The following is a 15,707-nucleotide window of genomic DNA, read 5'->3' as shown; positions in this document are numbered from 1 at the left end:
AGCAACAAAGTGTATGAAGGTTAAAATAAGACAAAGCCAGAGCTATAACTAAGAACTTTAGCATTTCTTTCTAACTTTACATATCAGAAGAGCAAACACGGCAACTTGGTTGCTAACACTTGGAAACAACATTTGCATGGAGCTAGTTCAACTCTTGGGAGTCCATGTTCACCGAGCATAAATCATTTGGCTTTAATCTCATTGTGCATGGGGCAATGGAAGACATAATGAATGAATAATATCCTTCACTTGAGCAAGACCTCATCAAAAATGTTGATGGTTGAACTGCAGTGGGTTCATATTAAAATCACTGTTTCTCAACCTTGGGAGACGCTTAAGACGTGTGGACTTCAACTCCCAGAATTCCCCAGCCAGCATAGCTGGCTGGGGGATTCTGGGAGTTGAAGTCCACACGTCTTAAAACGTTCCCCCGATTGAGAAATATATGATTAGATATTAGTAGATAGGAGCATTCAGGTTCTTCATTACAGTAGCAATAGATGCATCCTGGAAAGATTGCAGGGTCAAGCTGAGGATAGTTCAAGCTGTAGAGCAGGGGTCTCCAACCCCCGGGGGCTGAGGCCTATTTGAATTTGGGTCAAAGGGGAAATGGACAAGCATGCATGCGAAGCTCCATTCACGCGAATGCAGGGTACTTGTGCTCATGCACACAGCTCCACTTGTGCAAGTGGAGGGTGCAAGTGCACACACTGCTTGCAAAATTGAGCTGTGTGCGTACAGGTGTGACTACTACTTAAATATATACACACACACCAGCACCAGGCTGCCGTGTTGGAAATGTTGTGGACTACTGCTGTAGAGGGCCCATTAATATGAGTTGTTGCTGACTTGATGTACATAATTAAATCCATCATCAAGCTAGATATTATATAGGTGGTGCAAAGTGGCCTAGAGGGGGAGCTCTTGCCTCACAATCAGGAGTGTGAGTTCGATCTTAGGTAGGTATTTCTCTCTCTGGGCCCAATGGGTATATATCTGAACAAAACTCCGCACCGGTGACGGGAAGGGCATCTGGCCAGTAAACACTTGGCTCCATTCAGTTGCCCAGACTTCACCCCACAAGGGATTATGCGGTTAAAAGATGATGATGATGATGATGAAGCTAGATATTAGCAGACATGGAAACAGATTCAGGCTGGATACTGGGAAGAAGTCCATAACCACCAGTAAAATAGGCTGCCTCGCAAAGCAGTGTGCCTTGCTTCATTGCAGGTTTTTGAAGAGAACCCATGTCTGAAATGCTTCAGATCTTGAATCATTTAGGAACTTGGACTGGATGATTCTGAGTTTCTTCCAACTCTGTGCTTTTATTTTTCTATTATTCATAAGGCTGAGACCTAGATAAAGCCAGCCTGGAATACATATTTATGCAAATTAAGGTTTCAGGAACGTGGTTTTTTTCCCCAAGATCTGCAAGATGATGGGCATGAACTAGTGATCTAAGCCCCATTCCTTCTGTCATGCATTGAATCATAAATACATAAAGGTAAAGGTTCCCCTCGCACATATGTGCTAGTTGTTCCTGACTCTAGGGGGCGGTGCTCATCTCCGTTTCAAAGCCGAAGAGCCAGTGCTGTCGGAAGATGTCTTCGTGGTCATGTGGCTGGCTGAAGGCGCATGGAATGCTGTTACCTTCCCACCAAAGGTGGTTCCCTATTTTTCTACTTGCATTTTTTACGTGCTTTCATAACTGCTAGGGTGGCAGAAGCTGGGACAAGTAACAGGAGCTCACTCTGTAACGTGGCGCTAGGGATTCAAATTGCCAACCTTTCTGATCGACAAGTTGTGTCTTAGCCACTGAGCCACCACGTCCTTCTCATAAATACATACAAACCGTCATAAGTACATGCCAATTGCTGAGCATCTGACTTTTGACCATGCGACCAGGGGATGCTGCAATGGCCACGAAGTGTGAAAAAATAGTCCTAAGTCATTGTTTTTCAGTGCTCGTCACTTTCAATGGTCACTAAACAAACAGTTGTACGTTGAGGACTACCTGTAGCCCTCTTCTCTCATTTGGCTAGCAGAACTGTGTTGGGAGTTATGCTGGCTTGAAAACTGCCCACTGCATTCCACAGCCCATTGTAGCATCATTGGCACATGTTTATGTTTCATCAGAGCTTGCCATCTGTGGGAAGAATATGATTAGCTCACAAGCTTCTGGTTTGTGTAATGATCAGACCACAAACCCACACAGGACAGGATTCAACAAAATAACAAGAGCATTGCAAAAGGAGCAATGCTTTGATTATTGTATCAGAGCAGCGCACGGAATTACGATTAAGAAGCAACCTGTAGTTCAGTTATTGATGAGTAGAAGACTAACAGCATTGGAAAGTCCCAGGTCCAGCCTCCATTCACCAATCGGTTTGCTACTTTGCCTGGCTTGGTATAGTAAATAAAACAATAATATGGCTGGTTTGGTTTTGGGTGAGGGCAGTACATGCCAATTGCCAACCAATCTCTTTATAATCCATAAGTTTATAGATTCAATGACAGATAAGCACAGCCAAAGAGTAATACCCATGTCTATTCTAGAGGGTGGGACTCACAGCAGAAAAAGTCTTAAGGGTATGGATCCAGTGGTGGGTTTCAAATTTTTTTAGAACCTCTTCTGTAGGTGTGGCCTGCTTTGTGGGCGTGGCTTGCCAGCCATGCGACTGGCTGGGCGTGGCCAACTTGTAAAATGTGGTGAAACTCACTTAACAACACTCTTGCTTAGCAACCAAAACGTTGGCTCAGACACTCTGGCATTTGAAGCACACAAGTCTTAAAGCTGTCAAGTTACAAGATCTTTGCACCCCCAACCCTTTAGAGAAAAAAAACCCCAGGGGTGTTCAAACTTGATAGCTTTAAGACTTGTGGACTTCAACTCCCAGAATTCCTCCTCTCGCTCTTCATGTTGATGATGTGCGGATGGGCAGCAGGAGGGAGCTGGAACCGGTTCTAAATGGCACTGTAGATTTGTGGAACCTCTTGTATAGAAGAGGATAGAACTGGCAGGAACCCACCCCTGGTAAGATCCAATGGAACCTCCTTAACAGACGAGATCTGTATTATATCCCTCATGATAAAATGGGTAGATGTAAGAGGGTAGATCTGCAGAAAAGTCATGGTGGTGCAGTGGTCAGAATCCAGTATTGCAGGCTAATTCAGCTCACTGCCAGCAGTTCAATTCTGACTGGCTCAAGGTTGATGGCCTTCCATCCTTCTGAGGTCGTTAAAATGAGGACCCAGATGGTTGGGGGCAACTCTGTAAATCACTTAAGAGTAAAGCACTGTGAACTATATACAAGTCTCACGACGGAGTGATTCACTTAATAACCATGGCAGAAAAGACTGTAAAATCAGATGCAATCCACTTAACAACTGCTTTGCACAGCAATGGAAATTCTGGTTTCAATTGTGGTTATAAGCCAAGGACTACTACTTATTGGTGGGTCAGCGGCTCAGACGCAGAGCTTGTTGATCAGAAAGGTCGGGAGTTCGAATCCCTAGAGTGAGCTCCCGTTACTTGTCCCAACTTCTGCCAACCTAGCAGTTTGAAAGCATGTAAAAAATTCAAAGTAGAGAATAGGACCACATTTGGTGGGAAGGTAACAACGTCCGAGCGCCTTGAGTCATCTCAATAAGAGATGTTTAAGCTGTTTATCTATGCCACAGTTATATCATGTATCTCTCTACCTGTCCATACCATCACTCATATATACATTTATGAATGCACACAGATGCCGGCCACGTAACCATGGAGACGTCTTCAGACGTTCGGCTTAGAAACGAGTCGGGGAAGGATACTAGCACATATGTGCGAGGGGAACCTTTACCTTTAAGCCCAAAGTGGCTTCTCCGGGTCGAATCCACCAATGCGCTTGCCAGGATTGTGCAAACCCAACCAAAGCTGGCGCCGTGTGAACGCAGCCGGGGAGGGGAGCGGGGTTTACGCCTACCCAGCGGCTCAAGGAGCCCCCCCCGGTGAGGCGCAGCGCTGCAACTTCCGAGGCGGCTGCAGAAAGCGCAACCGAGGCCCCCCCCTTGGCGCCCTCTCGCCCCGGGACGCGTTATCTTCACGCCGCTTCAAAATAATAATAATAACAATAATAATAAACCATTCCCTCCCGCTTTATTCTTTCTTTCTTGGAATATAGAGGGAGCCTCCTACCCCCCCCCCGCTTTCCAAGGGGTGTCCCCGCTTTATTGCTTTTGCGCGCGCGGGAAGCTTCTCTTCTCCGGACGCTCGCGCGCCCTGCGCTTTGGGGACGCGCCGAGCGCCCTCTGGGTCCGTCTCTCCCGCGCCCTGTCCGGCCCTGCCCTTCCCCTTCCCGGCGTCCCACTTCGGCCGAGTCCCGGCTGGGGCGGCCTCCAAGCAAGCGGAAGGCGGCGGGAACATGGCGGAGCCCGGCGGGGCCGAAACCTTCGCCGAGCGACCGTCCACGCCGAGCGGCAGCAGTCACAGCAGGTGAGGACCGGAGGAAGGACGAATCCCCTCCTGCCTCCCCTCCCCCCCACAACCGTCTCTAGTCCCACCTCCTTGGGGAGGGGGGGAGGGGGCACACCTTCTCCTTCCCCCCCCCCCAGCTCTGCCCCACACGGGACCCCGCTCCCCCCCCCCCACGACGGAGCGCCCTGCGTAGCTTCTCGCTGCCCAGAGGACGACGCGGTGCCCTCTTTCTCCCGCGCCCGGGTCCTCCTTCCCCCGCCCCGCAGCTGTTTTGCATTTTTATTTTGATTGCGCTTCTCGGGTTTCTGACCCACCTCTGGAAACTGGGCGGGGCTCTTGCCAGGAGGCTGTCGGAGTGTGTGTGTGTGTTGGGGTGGGGGTGGGGGTGGGTACCCCAATGTACTGTAATGGCCCGCCAGGTTTAATTAACCAGGTTACCTCATTAGCCCGTTTTCTACCTTTGCATGGGGTAAGGAACCGTTTACCCACCTGCTGGCTGTGCACGCTAGGCTGAACTAGGATACAGCCCAGCATAATTAAAGCTAAATTCTATTCAATTCTATTTCTTATTCTATTCTATTCTATTCTATTTCTTATTCTATTCTATTCCTTATTCTGTTCAATTCTATTTCTTATTCTATTCTAGTCTATTCCTTATTCTATTCTATTCCTTATTCTATTCTATTCCTTAGTCTATTCTATTCTATTCCTTAGTCTATTCTATTCCTTAGTCTATTCCTTAGTCTAGTCTAATCTATTTCTTATTCTATTCTATTCTATTCCTTATTCTATTCTATTCCTTATTCTGTTCAATTCTATTTCTTATTCTATTCTATTCTATTCCTTATTCTATTCTATTCCTTAGTCTATTCTATTCTATTCCTTAGTCTATTCTATTCCTTAGTCTATTCCTTAGTCTAGTCTAATCTATTTCTTATTTTATTCTATTCTATTTCTATTTCTATTCTATCCTTATTCTATTCTATTCCTTATTCTGTTCAATTCTATTTCTTATTCTATTCTATTCCTTATTCTATTCTATTCCTTATTCTATTCTATTCCTTATTCTGTTCAATTCTATTTCTTATTCTATTCTATTCTTATTCTATTCTATTCCTTATTCTATTCTATTCTATTCCTTATTCTATTCTATTCCCTATTCTGTTCAATTCGATTTCTTATTCTATTCAATTCGATTTCTTATTCTATTCTATTTCTTATTCTATCCTTTTCCTTAGTCTAGTCTAATCTATTTCTTATTCTATTCTATTTCTATTTCTATTCTGCTGTGCAAATGCATGATGACTGACCTGGTTACTTAGGTTGTGGGAACGTGGGCAGTGTAATCCTGGGTTAGGCTGGATCATCTTCCCCAGCTTCATGGTTCCACATTCTTCTCCTTCTGTGTCCATCTGTCAATGTGTGATGAAGTCCAGATTTGCCTGTGTAGGGATCCGTCAGGCTGGTGATGATGGGAGGTGTAGTCCATCACATCTTAAAAGTGACTTGGGAGTCTGGGTTTTTCCTTCCACCTCCCATAGTTGCTCCGTAGAAAGATTTTTCCTCCTTTTAATGCCCTGTGATGGTCCTCGGCTCTTCCCCACTCCTCATTTTGCCTTATGAAGGTGGTTTCCCCTCACCTTTTGGTGCAGTCACCTTTGTTGCTGAATGACAATCCCCAGCGATCCCAACTAGTGTGACCCAACATTTGGAGAGCTGCAGGTTGCTTTCACCACAAAATTTTGATCACCCTTGCTAAATTAACCCAACTCTTTGCTGCTGTCCGGTGGTTGTGCCAATTTCTATAACCCAAAGCAGTGCCTCTCAACCTTTTCTTCACCATGGACCCCCTTTAAATATCTTTTGTGACCACGGACCATGGCCACGGAATCAAATCATAATATTTCTTCAAGCTTTTGTGGACCCCCTGTGATGACACCACAACCCCTCAGGGCTTTGAGAACCACTGAGCTAGTGGTGGAGCTCTTGGTATTCTCTGTGCTTAGTTGTTTGCTTCTAGACATTTCTTTACCCAACTAGGTACGGTAACATCATCAGTGCTAGCAGGGCCGGATTTAGATGAAAACGTGGCACGACAAAACCGGGGTCCACTAAAGCGCGCCCAATTAAAGCGCGTACCTGACGTCATCAGCAGCGCGACAAATACCACTGCGGAGAAAAAAGGGCGCTTTAAAAAGTGCTTTTAAAGCAAGCCGATTCACGTAAAGGTAAGGGTTAGGTTTAGGGTTACATTAAGCGTTAGGGTTAGGTTTAGGGTTAGGTTAAGGGTTAGCGTTAGGTTAAGGGTTAGGGTTAGGGTTAGGTTTAGGGTTAGGTTAAGGGTTAGGTTTGGGGGGGTTAGGGTAAGGTTTTCGCGTTAATTTTAACTTTACCGCTCACAGCGTGATGTTTTTGTCGCGCTGTGATGACGTCAGGTACGCGCTTTCGTCGAGCGCGCTTTACCGCGGTTTTGTGGTGGAACCGATGAAAAGAGGCCCTAGGCTATTCCACTTATGAGGCCCTTTCACCTCCCATTTTTAAGTTTGTAAATTACACGAGGGACAATAAAATACATCATTACTGTGATATATCAATATATATCAATATATATATAGCTGGCCTCCTGACGGAGGGCGGCTCTGCTCTGTGGCAAAGGCAGCGAGGCCAGCCGCCTCCCCTGCTGCGCTTAGCTGCCCGGCTCGGCCCCCTCGCCCTCACCTGCCTGGCCGCTGGTGGGCTCCGCGTCGACGGGGCGGCTACTGGGAGCAGCCGCGCCTCTCGCCCGACCGCCGGTGCCGGGAACGTGAGTGGGCTCCCCAACTGCCGCGGCGCTGGAACGATCTTAACCAATACATTTTTATGTTTGTGTATTAGTCATATGCGTAGAATTTCTCCTTATTTTCGGTTCAGTGTTTTAGTGTTCACTGTTTCTAGAATAGTGTAATTTTAATTTTGCTAACAATTTGAATGTAGGCCCCTCTTGATCTTGAGGCCCTAGGCTGAAGCCTAGTTAGCCTATAGGAAAATCTGGTCCTGAGTGCTAGTAAGTGTGGGGTTTGCTCCCTGTTTATATCCAGTGGCTTCTATATAAACAGGGAGCCAGTCTGGTCTAGGGGCTAAGGCATATGGCTAGAAACCAAGGGACTGTGAGTTCTAGTCCTGCCTTAGGCATGAAATCCAGCTGGGTGACTTTGGCCCAGCCATTCTCTCAGGCCAACCTACCACACAGGATTGTTGCTGTGGGGAAAATAGGAGGAGGAAGGAGTATTCCGCATGCTTGCTGCCTTGAGTTATTTATAGAGTAATAAAAATAATAATAAAGTTGGGCGATGAAACATCTGCAAGCAAGCAACCAAGCTCAGACTACACAGCTCAACCCTCAGGTATTGAAAAATACAGTGGTCCTAACCAAGTTAAAACATTCTTACTTATTTGACTACTGCCATAAAACACCTCCAGGTATTTTGTGTTGTGGGAAGCCAGTTGCTATGCAGCAGAGATGTCCCTTTCTCTCATTATGTGATCATGTCCCCTGCAGCATTATCTTTCCTGCCCTCTCTTGTTTTTCCTCATATTTCCTATTTTCCTCTCTCTGGGAGGTCCTGGCTGTCCTCGGGCTACATTTTTGTCACGGGAAGTTAAAGGAGGCTTGCTGGGTAAGAGGAAAAACCAAGTCCGGTTCAGCATGCTGGTCCTATAGTAGCCAATGAGATGGGTCTGGGAAAGAAGCTCACAAGCAGGAGGAATGTTGTAATTCCTCCCAGTCCCATCTAAGTGGAAATGCTAGGCATGACTAGGACCATCAAACATTCATAACTTTTTGGGTTATATCCAGTGGTGGGATTTTTTACTACTGCTTCTGTGGGCGTGGCATGGTGGGCGTGGTGTGGCTTGTGGGCATGGCTTGGTGGGCATGGCAGGGGAAGGATACTGCAAAATCCCCATTCCATCCCAATCAGCTGGGACTCAGGAGGCAGAGAATAGCGTGACCCGTCAAAACCGCGCTCGACTAAAGCGCGCCCGATTAAACCGCGTCGCTGACGTCATCAGCAGGGCGACAACAGCGAGCGCGGAGAAAGAAGGGCGCTTTAAATAGAGCTTTGAAAGCAAGCCGATTCAACTTAAGGTAAGGGTTAGGTTTAGGGTTAGCTTTAGGGTTAGGTTAAGGGTTAGGGTTAGGGTTAGGTTTAGGGTTAGGTTAAGGGTTAGGATTAGGGTTAGGTTTAGGATTAGGTTTAGGGGGGGTTAGGTTTAGGTTTAGGGGTTAATTTTAGGTTTGGGGTTTACAGCGTGCTTCTGTCTCCGCGCTGTTGTCGCCCTGTGATGACGTCAGCGACGCGGTTTAGTCGGGCGCGGTTTAGTCGAGCGCAGTTTTGTGGTGGAACCAGAGAATAGATGGGGGTGGGGCCAGTCAGAGGCGGTGTTTATCGGTTCTCTAAACTACTCAAAATTTCCGCTACCGGTTCTCCAGAACTGGTCAAAACCTGCTGAATACCACTTCTGGTTATATCTAGTTCTTATTTTAAAAAAAACATTCTAGATGAAACTATCATTTCATCTAATGACCTGTGCTCAGTTCCACCGCATTCCCTTTCTTTATGGATTGTAATCTCCTATAATTCTTATTCCCTCCACAAAAGATTCTACAGTTGTCTTCCTTTGATTGCTCCCTTGTCCCCATTATGTTTCCCTGGTTGTAGGTTCTTTCGATAATCTTTTATTAAATTTCTTATTTCCTAGGTGAACTAGAAAATAGATCCCCTGACTCCCAGGTGGAGATTCCTCCCATTTGTTCTTCTCCACCTCATCTCAGATTTTCCCTTGAAGATAATTATGTGTTTTTCCCCCATAATTATTCCCTTTATTCTGTTCAGCTTTTTCCCTCTCTCCTATACTCCATTGGCCTGTGATACGTGTTGCAGCGCAGAGCATGCAGATTTCCCTTAGTTTCAGTTTTCACCTAATCTGCTATATTATACACTTTAATTTCCCTATTGGCCTGTATGATTCTTTCCTCCAGTGTCTTACATGTGCCCCAATATAGGTAGTCCTCAGCTTATGACCACAATTAAAACTGGAACATCGGTTGTTAAGTAATGCGGTTGGTAAACGAATTTCGCTCAATTCTTTTTGCCATGGTTGTTAAGTGAATCCAGCTTTCCACATTGACTTTGCTTAACAGAAGCCAGCTAGAAAGGTATTAAATGGCAGTCATGTGACCCCAGGTGCGGTGATTGTCATAAGTATACACCAGTTGCCAAACACCCTAATTTTGACCACATTGCCATGGGGATTCTCTGACAGCCATAAATCTGTGCGATTGTAAGTCACAGCACCATTGTAGGTTCAAGCGGTTGTTAAACAAGTGGTCCTAATTCAAGGTATTTTCTTTAGCTTTAGGTGGGAAGTGAACAGAAGAAATGATCCACTTCCCATCCTTGTTTTAGACTTAGAGGTAGTTTGGTCTAGGGGTTAAGGCACCAGGCTTAAAATCATGAAATACCTCACAGGGTTGTTGTGGGGAGGAGAAAGGAGTAGGATACATGTTCACTGCCTAGAGTTATTTATAAAGTAATAAAGGTGGGATAAAAAAATGGTTCTACCACAAAACCGCGGTAGACAAAAGCGCGGTCGACGAAAGCGCGTATGTGACGTCATCACAGCGCGACGAAAAAGATCGAAAAATGTAAAAATAAAGCGAAAACCTTACCCTAACCCCCCCAAACCTAACCCTAAACCTAACCCTAAACCTAACCCTAAACCTAACCCTTAACCTAACCCTAAACCTAACCCTTAACCTAACGAAAAACCTAACGCTAACCCTTAACCTAACCCTAAACCTAAACCTAACCCTTACCTTTATGTGAATCGGCTTGCTGTAATTTAATTTTTATTTCAATTTTTCGATCTTTTTCGTCGCGCTGTGATGACGTCACATACGCGATTTCGTCGACCGCGCTTTTGTGGAACGCGGTTTTGACGGGTCACGAAAAAAATATTTTAAAAAAGATGCTTGGATCCTTAATTGCTTTGTTCATTGCAATCCTCCTTAATATTAGAGTCTTCCATTCAGTGCTCTGTAAGATATGTTGCTTTCTTGCTAAAATTTTAATAACTAGAATAAACACCAGGATCAAGTTGAATTCTAAATATATCTACTTACAATGGCTAGATTTCTCTTTGGTTGTTTTAATTGTGTCCATTGAACGTGAGAATCCTGAGTTTTACAGGCTCATCGGTGTGTGCATTTTATGGTGCATTATTTTCTTTATTTTCTGCCAAATGATCTACAATTAGCAGGTTTAGTCTGATTAATGGACAACAGGGATATCAACTTTGTTCCTACAGCATCAATGGTTAGCAGAGGTTAAAGTGGGTTAAACTCCTAATATCCTGATTTGGAATTTCCAAAGTGTATCTGATAGGCCCTTAAATGGCACGGATTTGGACAGATTGATTTTTCTAGGTAATTTTTTTAATTGAAGCAGATGTAAAGCAGATTCTCCGAAATAAGTGCTTGGTCTTATTTTCAGGAAGTCTTATATTATTTTTGAGGTGCAGGAGGCGGTGAGCGTGGTTACCTCAGGGCTGCTCCTATTTTCAGGGAGGGCTTATTTTAATGCATGTGCTCAAAAGCCCAATTGGGCTTATTATCTGGGGAGGTCTTATTTTCAGAGAAACACTGAAATACTATTCTGGGCACCTGCTGACCTTAGAAATTACAATATATAAGGCAGTGTTTCTCAACCTTAGCAACTTGAAGATGTCCGGACTTCAACTCCCAGAATTCCCCAGCCAGCATTCGCTGGCTGGGGAATTCTGGAAGTTGAAGTCCGGACATCTTCAAGTTGCCAAGGTTGAGAAACACTGATATAAGGATTATAATCCAAACATCCTCTTTCAGGCCTAGTGCCACATACAAGTTGAACTTGAGTTACAATCACAATGGAGCCTTGTCCATCATGGTCTTAAGTTGTGACAGTTGTAAATCAGTCATACGCATGCAGCGTTCATTAAGCAAATGTCATTGTCATTAAATGAACCAATGGTTCCTATGGGCCAATTTTGCCAGAAACAGGAAGTAAATGCCAGTTTTTGACAAAACCGTTGTAAAACAGTCAGATGACTGCAGGATGCTGCTAATGGCCTAAAAATAGGCCAGTTACCAAGCTCCTGACCTGCAAATTACATGAGCAGCCATCAGAACTTAAGAACAGGGTCATAAGCACTCCAGAGTGGTCCATTGTAATGTTGAAATTGTAAGTCACATTTGCTTAACACAAAAAAAGGTTGTGAAATTGGAATGGTCGCATGACTCGCCCATTTTACAACCATCACAAGAAACTTAACTGCCATTGGCAGGCTCCATCGTGGTCATATATTAAGTATTAACCTGTAGACTCTTTAGACCCATCTATTGCAGTAGAGTATTCCAAAGCATTAGGTAGAGATGTCTTTCCTATAACTTAGTACCTGATTGTCTAAGGCAGTGTTTTTCAACCACTGTGCCGCGGCACACTAGTGTGCCGTGACATAGTGTAAGGTGTGCCGTGGGAAAAACACCCGCCTATATTGAATATAGGCACAGAGTTAATTTTTTTTAACATTTTCTAATGGTGATGTGCCTCGTGATTTTTTTCATGAAAAAAGTGTGCCTTTGCACAAAAAAGGTTGAAAAACACTGGTCTAAGGTGCCGCCACAAAGAAGAGGGAGTCAAGCTATTCTCCAAAACACCTGAGGGTAGAACAAGAAGCAATGGGTGGAATCTAATCAAGGAGATGATTAGAACTAAGATGAAATTTCCTGACAGTTAGAACAATTAATCCATGGAACAACTTATTTTATTTATTTATTTATTTATTTATTTATTTATTAATTAGACTTATATACTGCTTCATAGGGCTTTCAGCCCTCTCTAAGCGGTTTACAATTTTTTTAGCACAAATTGAATCAGCAACTTGCCCCCACAGTCTGGGTCCTCATTTCACCCACCTTGGAAGGATGGAAGGCTGAGTCGACCTTGAGCCGGTGAGACTTGAACCGCTGAACTGCAGATCACAGTCAGCTAAAGTGGCCTGCAGTACTGCACCCTAACCACTGCGCCACCTCGGCTCTTTTTTACAACTTGCTGTTGTTGTTGGAGCATTCACAACTTGCCTCCAGAAATTGTGAATGCTCCAACACTGGAAGTTTTTAAGAAGAGATTGGACAGACATTCGTCTGAAATGGTATAAGGTTTCCCAACTGAGCAGGGGGTTGAACTATAGTGGGACCTCGGGTCACGAATGGCTCAGACCACAACCAAATTGGGTGCAGACCAAAAAATCCGCTAAATGTTTCACTCAGGTCACGAACACATCCTCGGGTGCCGATCAAACACAGCCACAGCTATTTCCCCTGCCGCGCCATTTTTTGTGTGTGCGCACGCATGTGCAGTCAGTCTTGTTTCTGGTCACGACCAAATCAGGTGCTGACCGAAGTTCTGGAACAGATTGCGATCACTCAGCACCCGAGGTCCCACTGTAGAAGACTTCTGAGGTCCCTTTCAATTCTGTCATTCTGATATTTTGTTTTAAAGCTGGGTTAGCAGAAGAATAAGCAAAACATCCATGGTACATCTGAGCAATAGTGCAAGGCATTATGGGGCCAGTTGAAAGTGAAGCCACAATGCCAGAGAATTGGAACTAGGAATTATATTGTTTTCCTTAACAAAATAAATGTATGGGACCCATAAGTCCTTCTTATATAATAGCAACTGTGAGGTAGCGAAGACGTTAATTCTTAATCCTTACGAAGGTTTTATCCCTACTGAATCATTCCTTTTGCACCTAATTGTAAATGAAATAAAAGGTAAATAGGGTCTTACGTTGCTTCAAAAACACTTATCCTACCTTTTTGTTTATTAGGCATGAGATTTATTTATTTCTTGTTTAATCTGGCTTTGGAACAACCAAAATTCTAGTTTTATAGGAAAGGAATAATTACAGTCTGCATTATATGCATATAGAAATAATTTAGCAGAACTCGTGATGTACAGAACTGGCCAAATTTAGAAAACAGTCCAACTCCAAATCCTTTTAGGACTTACAGATTACCTTGAATTGTATCCTATGGGCAACTGGCAACGAGTGGGGGGTCTTTTAACACAGAGTCCATCCTAGTCAAAACATTGTAATGTTTTGCACCAATTATAATTTTGCAGGGATAGACCCCCAAACTGCATAGTACCACAACCAAAGCAGAATCAAGGTGTGGATTGCCTTTTCAAAATCTGGCCAGCTGGAAAAGGATTGAAGTTGGTGCATTATTTGTTTAGGCAATGGATATATCTGCTCATCCTAAATACAGAACTCTTGGGGGGGCTTAGAAACCACACTACAGGAAAACACTGTAAAAACTGTTCATTCCTGCAAACAGAACAAAAGTTGAAGTTAAGATGATCAAACATGCTGTAATTTTAAAGATATGCATTCATGGCTAGACGTTGTGATTGGCTACTCTAAATCGTCCAAGCTGCCTGAGAGTTATTTCTGCATTGGCACAAATCTGAAAAAAAATATGTTATTTTATAGTCTGAACTATCGAGCTACGTGCTAAGAAATGCTCCCTAACTGTAGATTTATAGATTGATGGACTTGGAAATGCATCAGTCCATTAAAAGGGTGTTCTCAATTAACTTTATCATTATTCAGAAGTTTGGCATAATGTTTTCCAAAGAGGAAAAATTAGAATTGGAGGCCAACTGTGAAAGAGAACTTGCTGACCTAAGGTTTTTCCATTACAATGATCCTGTGCTTTCTAGCTTCAGGAAAAAATGACAAGTCTGAATAAGACTTAGTTTGCCTGAGACATAATATACTGAAGAGAATTTTTTTTTAATCACACATAATAGGACAGGTTAAGAGGGAAAAACTAGTCTACAGTTAGTCCTCAAATTATGACTATAATGGAGTTTCCTGCACCATTCATCCCCAACAACCTGCACCAGTGTTCAACAGTGAAGGGGTACAGGGCAAAAAAACATCCTACAGAAAGCACAGCTCCACAACACGGTTCTTTCGGCAATTCCAAGAAGGCTCCACACCCATTTACATTACTCGGGTACTGGACACTGAGGACACAGACAAATCTCCAAGTGGCCTCAAGGACCCGCTAAAAGAATGCAAATGACCAGCTACCTGCAAGGAATATAAATCTCTTCATTCCCCACCATCGAGTGGGCAAATTTTCCAACCAAGCTACCTCAAATGGGCTAATTTACAGAAGTTTCCAAAATCTGGGACTCATGACTCACATGAAATTGAAATTTGGCCAATTTTATGAAAATATTTTACGATATAAAAGTTATCGAAACAGTTTATTACATAATACAAAATGTCCTAAAACAATCCTGTGCTGATATTTGACTGCTATATGGTTCGAAATGGGACTATTTACAAGGCAGATATATCTCTGAATATATCCCAACTTTTCCAGTGAAGGTAAGCTGTTGACTTACGACTTCAATTGAAACCGGACCTTCCATTTCAAAGTGAAGTAGTTGTTGAGTCATTCCTGATTTTATGACCTTTTTTTGTGCCATAGCTGTTAAATGAATCACCCCAATTAAATGAATCTCATGGTCATTAAGATAATCCAGCTTCCCCTATTGACTTTGTTGGAAGCCAGCTGGCAAGGCCGCAAACGGAGATTTGGGGACCTTGGGTAAAATGTTTGCTCAAAATAAGGAAATGGTAAAAAAAATGTTTTCTGAGGTGTAAAGGCTAATAGGAAGACATTATATAATACGTGGTCTATTGATAGGCATGAATGTTGAAAGAAAAATAGCTGTGTACAAGAACACGCTTTTATGGATGTAAGGAATACAAAGGGAAGTTGAATGCAGTGGGAATGGGGCACTGGAGAATTACGTGTGGTAAAATAAGGGAAAGGGTTCAAGTATAAGTAGATGCTGCATAACGTGGTTTGTATGTAAAAGCAGGACTACATTGAAGTAGTATAGTTACGTAAAGAGAATGAAGATTAAGCAGCAAACAAAATGCATTAAGAAAACATACAGCTAGTTCTCATTTAATTACTGTAACGGGATAGAGCCAAGGTGGTGCAGTGGTTAAATGCAGCACTGCAGGCTGACTGCTAGATCAGCAGTTCAGCGGTTCAAATCCCACCGGCTCAGGGTTGACTCAGCCGTCCATCCTTCCGAGGTGGGTAAAATGAGGACCCGGATTGTTGTTGGGGGCAATATGC

General features: G+C 43.7%; 1 protein-coding gene across 1 annotated transcript in view; it reads left to right on the top strand.

The window, feature by feature from the left end:
- Nucleotides 1-4,217: 4,217 nt before the first annotated feature.
- KLHL26 (kelch like family member 26) overlaps nt 4,218-15,707 on the top strand; it is a 35,509-nt gene continuing 24,019 nt past the window's right edge. Inside the window, exon 1 of the mRNA XM_032217673.1 lies at nt 4,218-4,477. Coding sequence (XP_032073564.1) covers nt 4,407-4,477 — 71 coding nt within the window. The 5' untranslated portion in view covers nt 4,218-4,406. The remainder of the gene's footprint in view (nt 4,478-15,707) is intronic.

This window comes from Thamnophis elegans, chromosome 1, assembly GCF_009769535.1.
Source record: "Thamnophis elegans isolate rThaEle1 chromosome 1, rThaEle1.pri, whole genome shotgun sequence".
In the NCBI taxonomy this organism is placed as follows: Eukaryota; Metazoa; Chordata; class Lepidosauria; order Squamata; family Colubridae; genus Thamnophis; species Thamnophis elegans.
The sequence above is the reverse complement of the archived record's forward strand: the minus strand, read 5'-3'. Positions and strand labels throughout refer to the sequence as shown.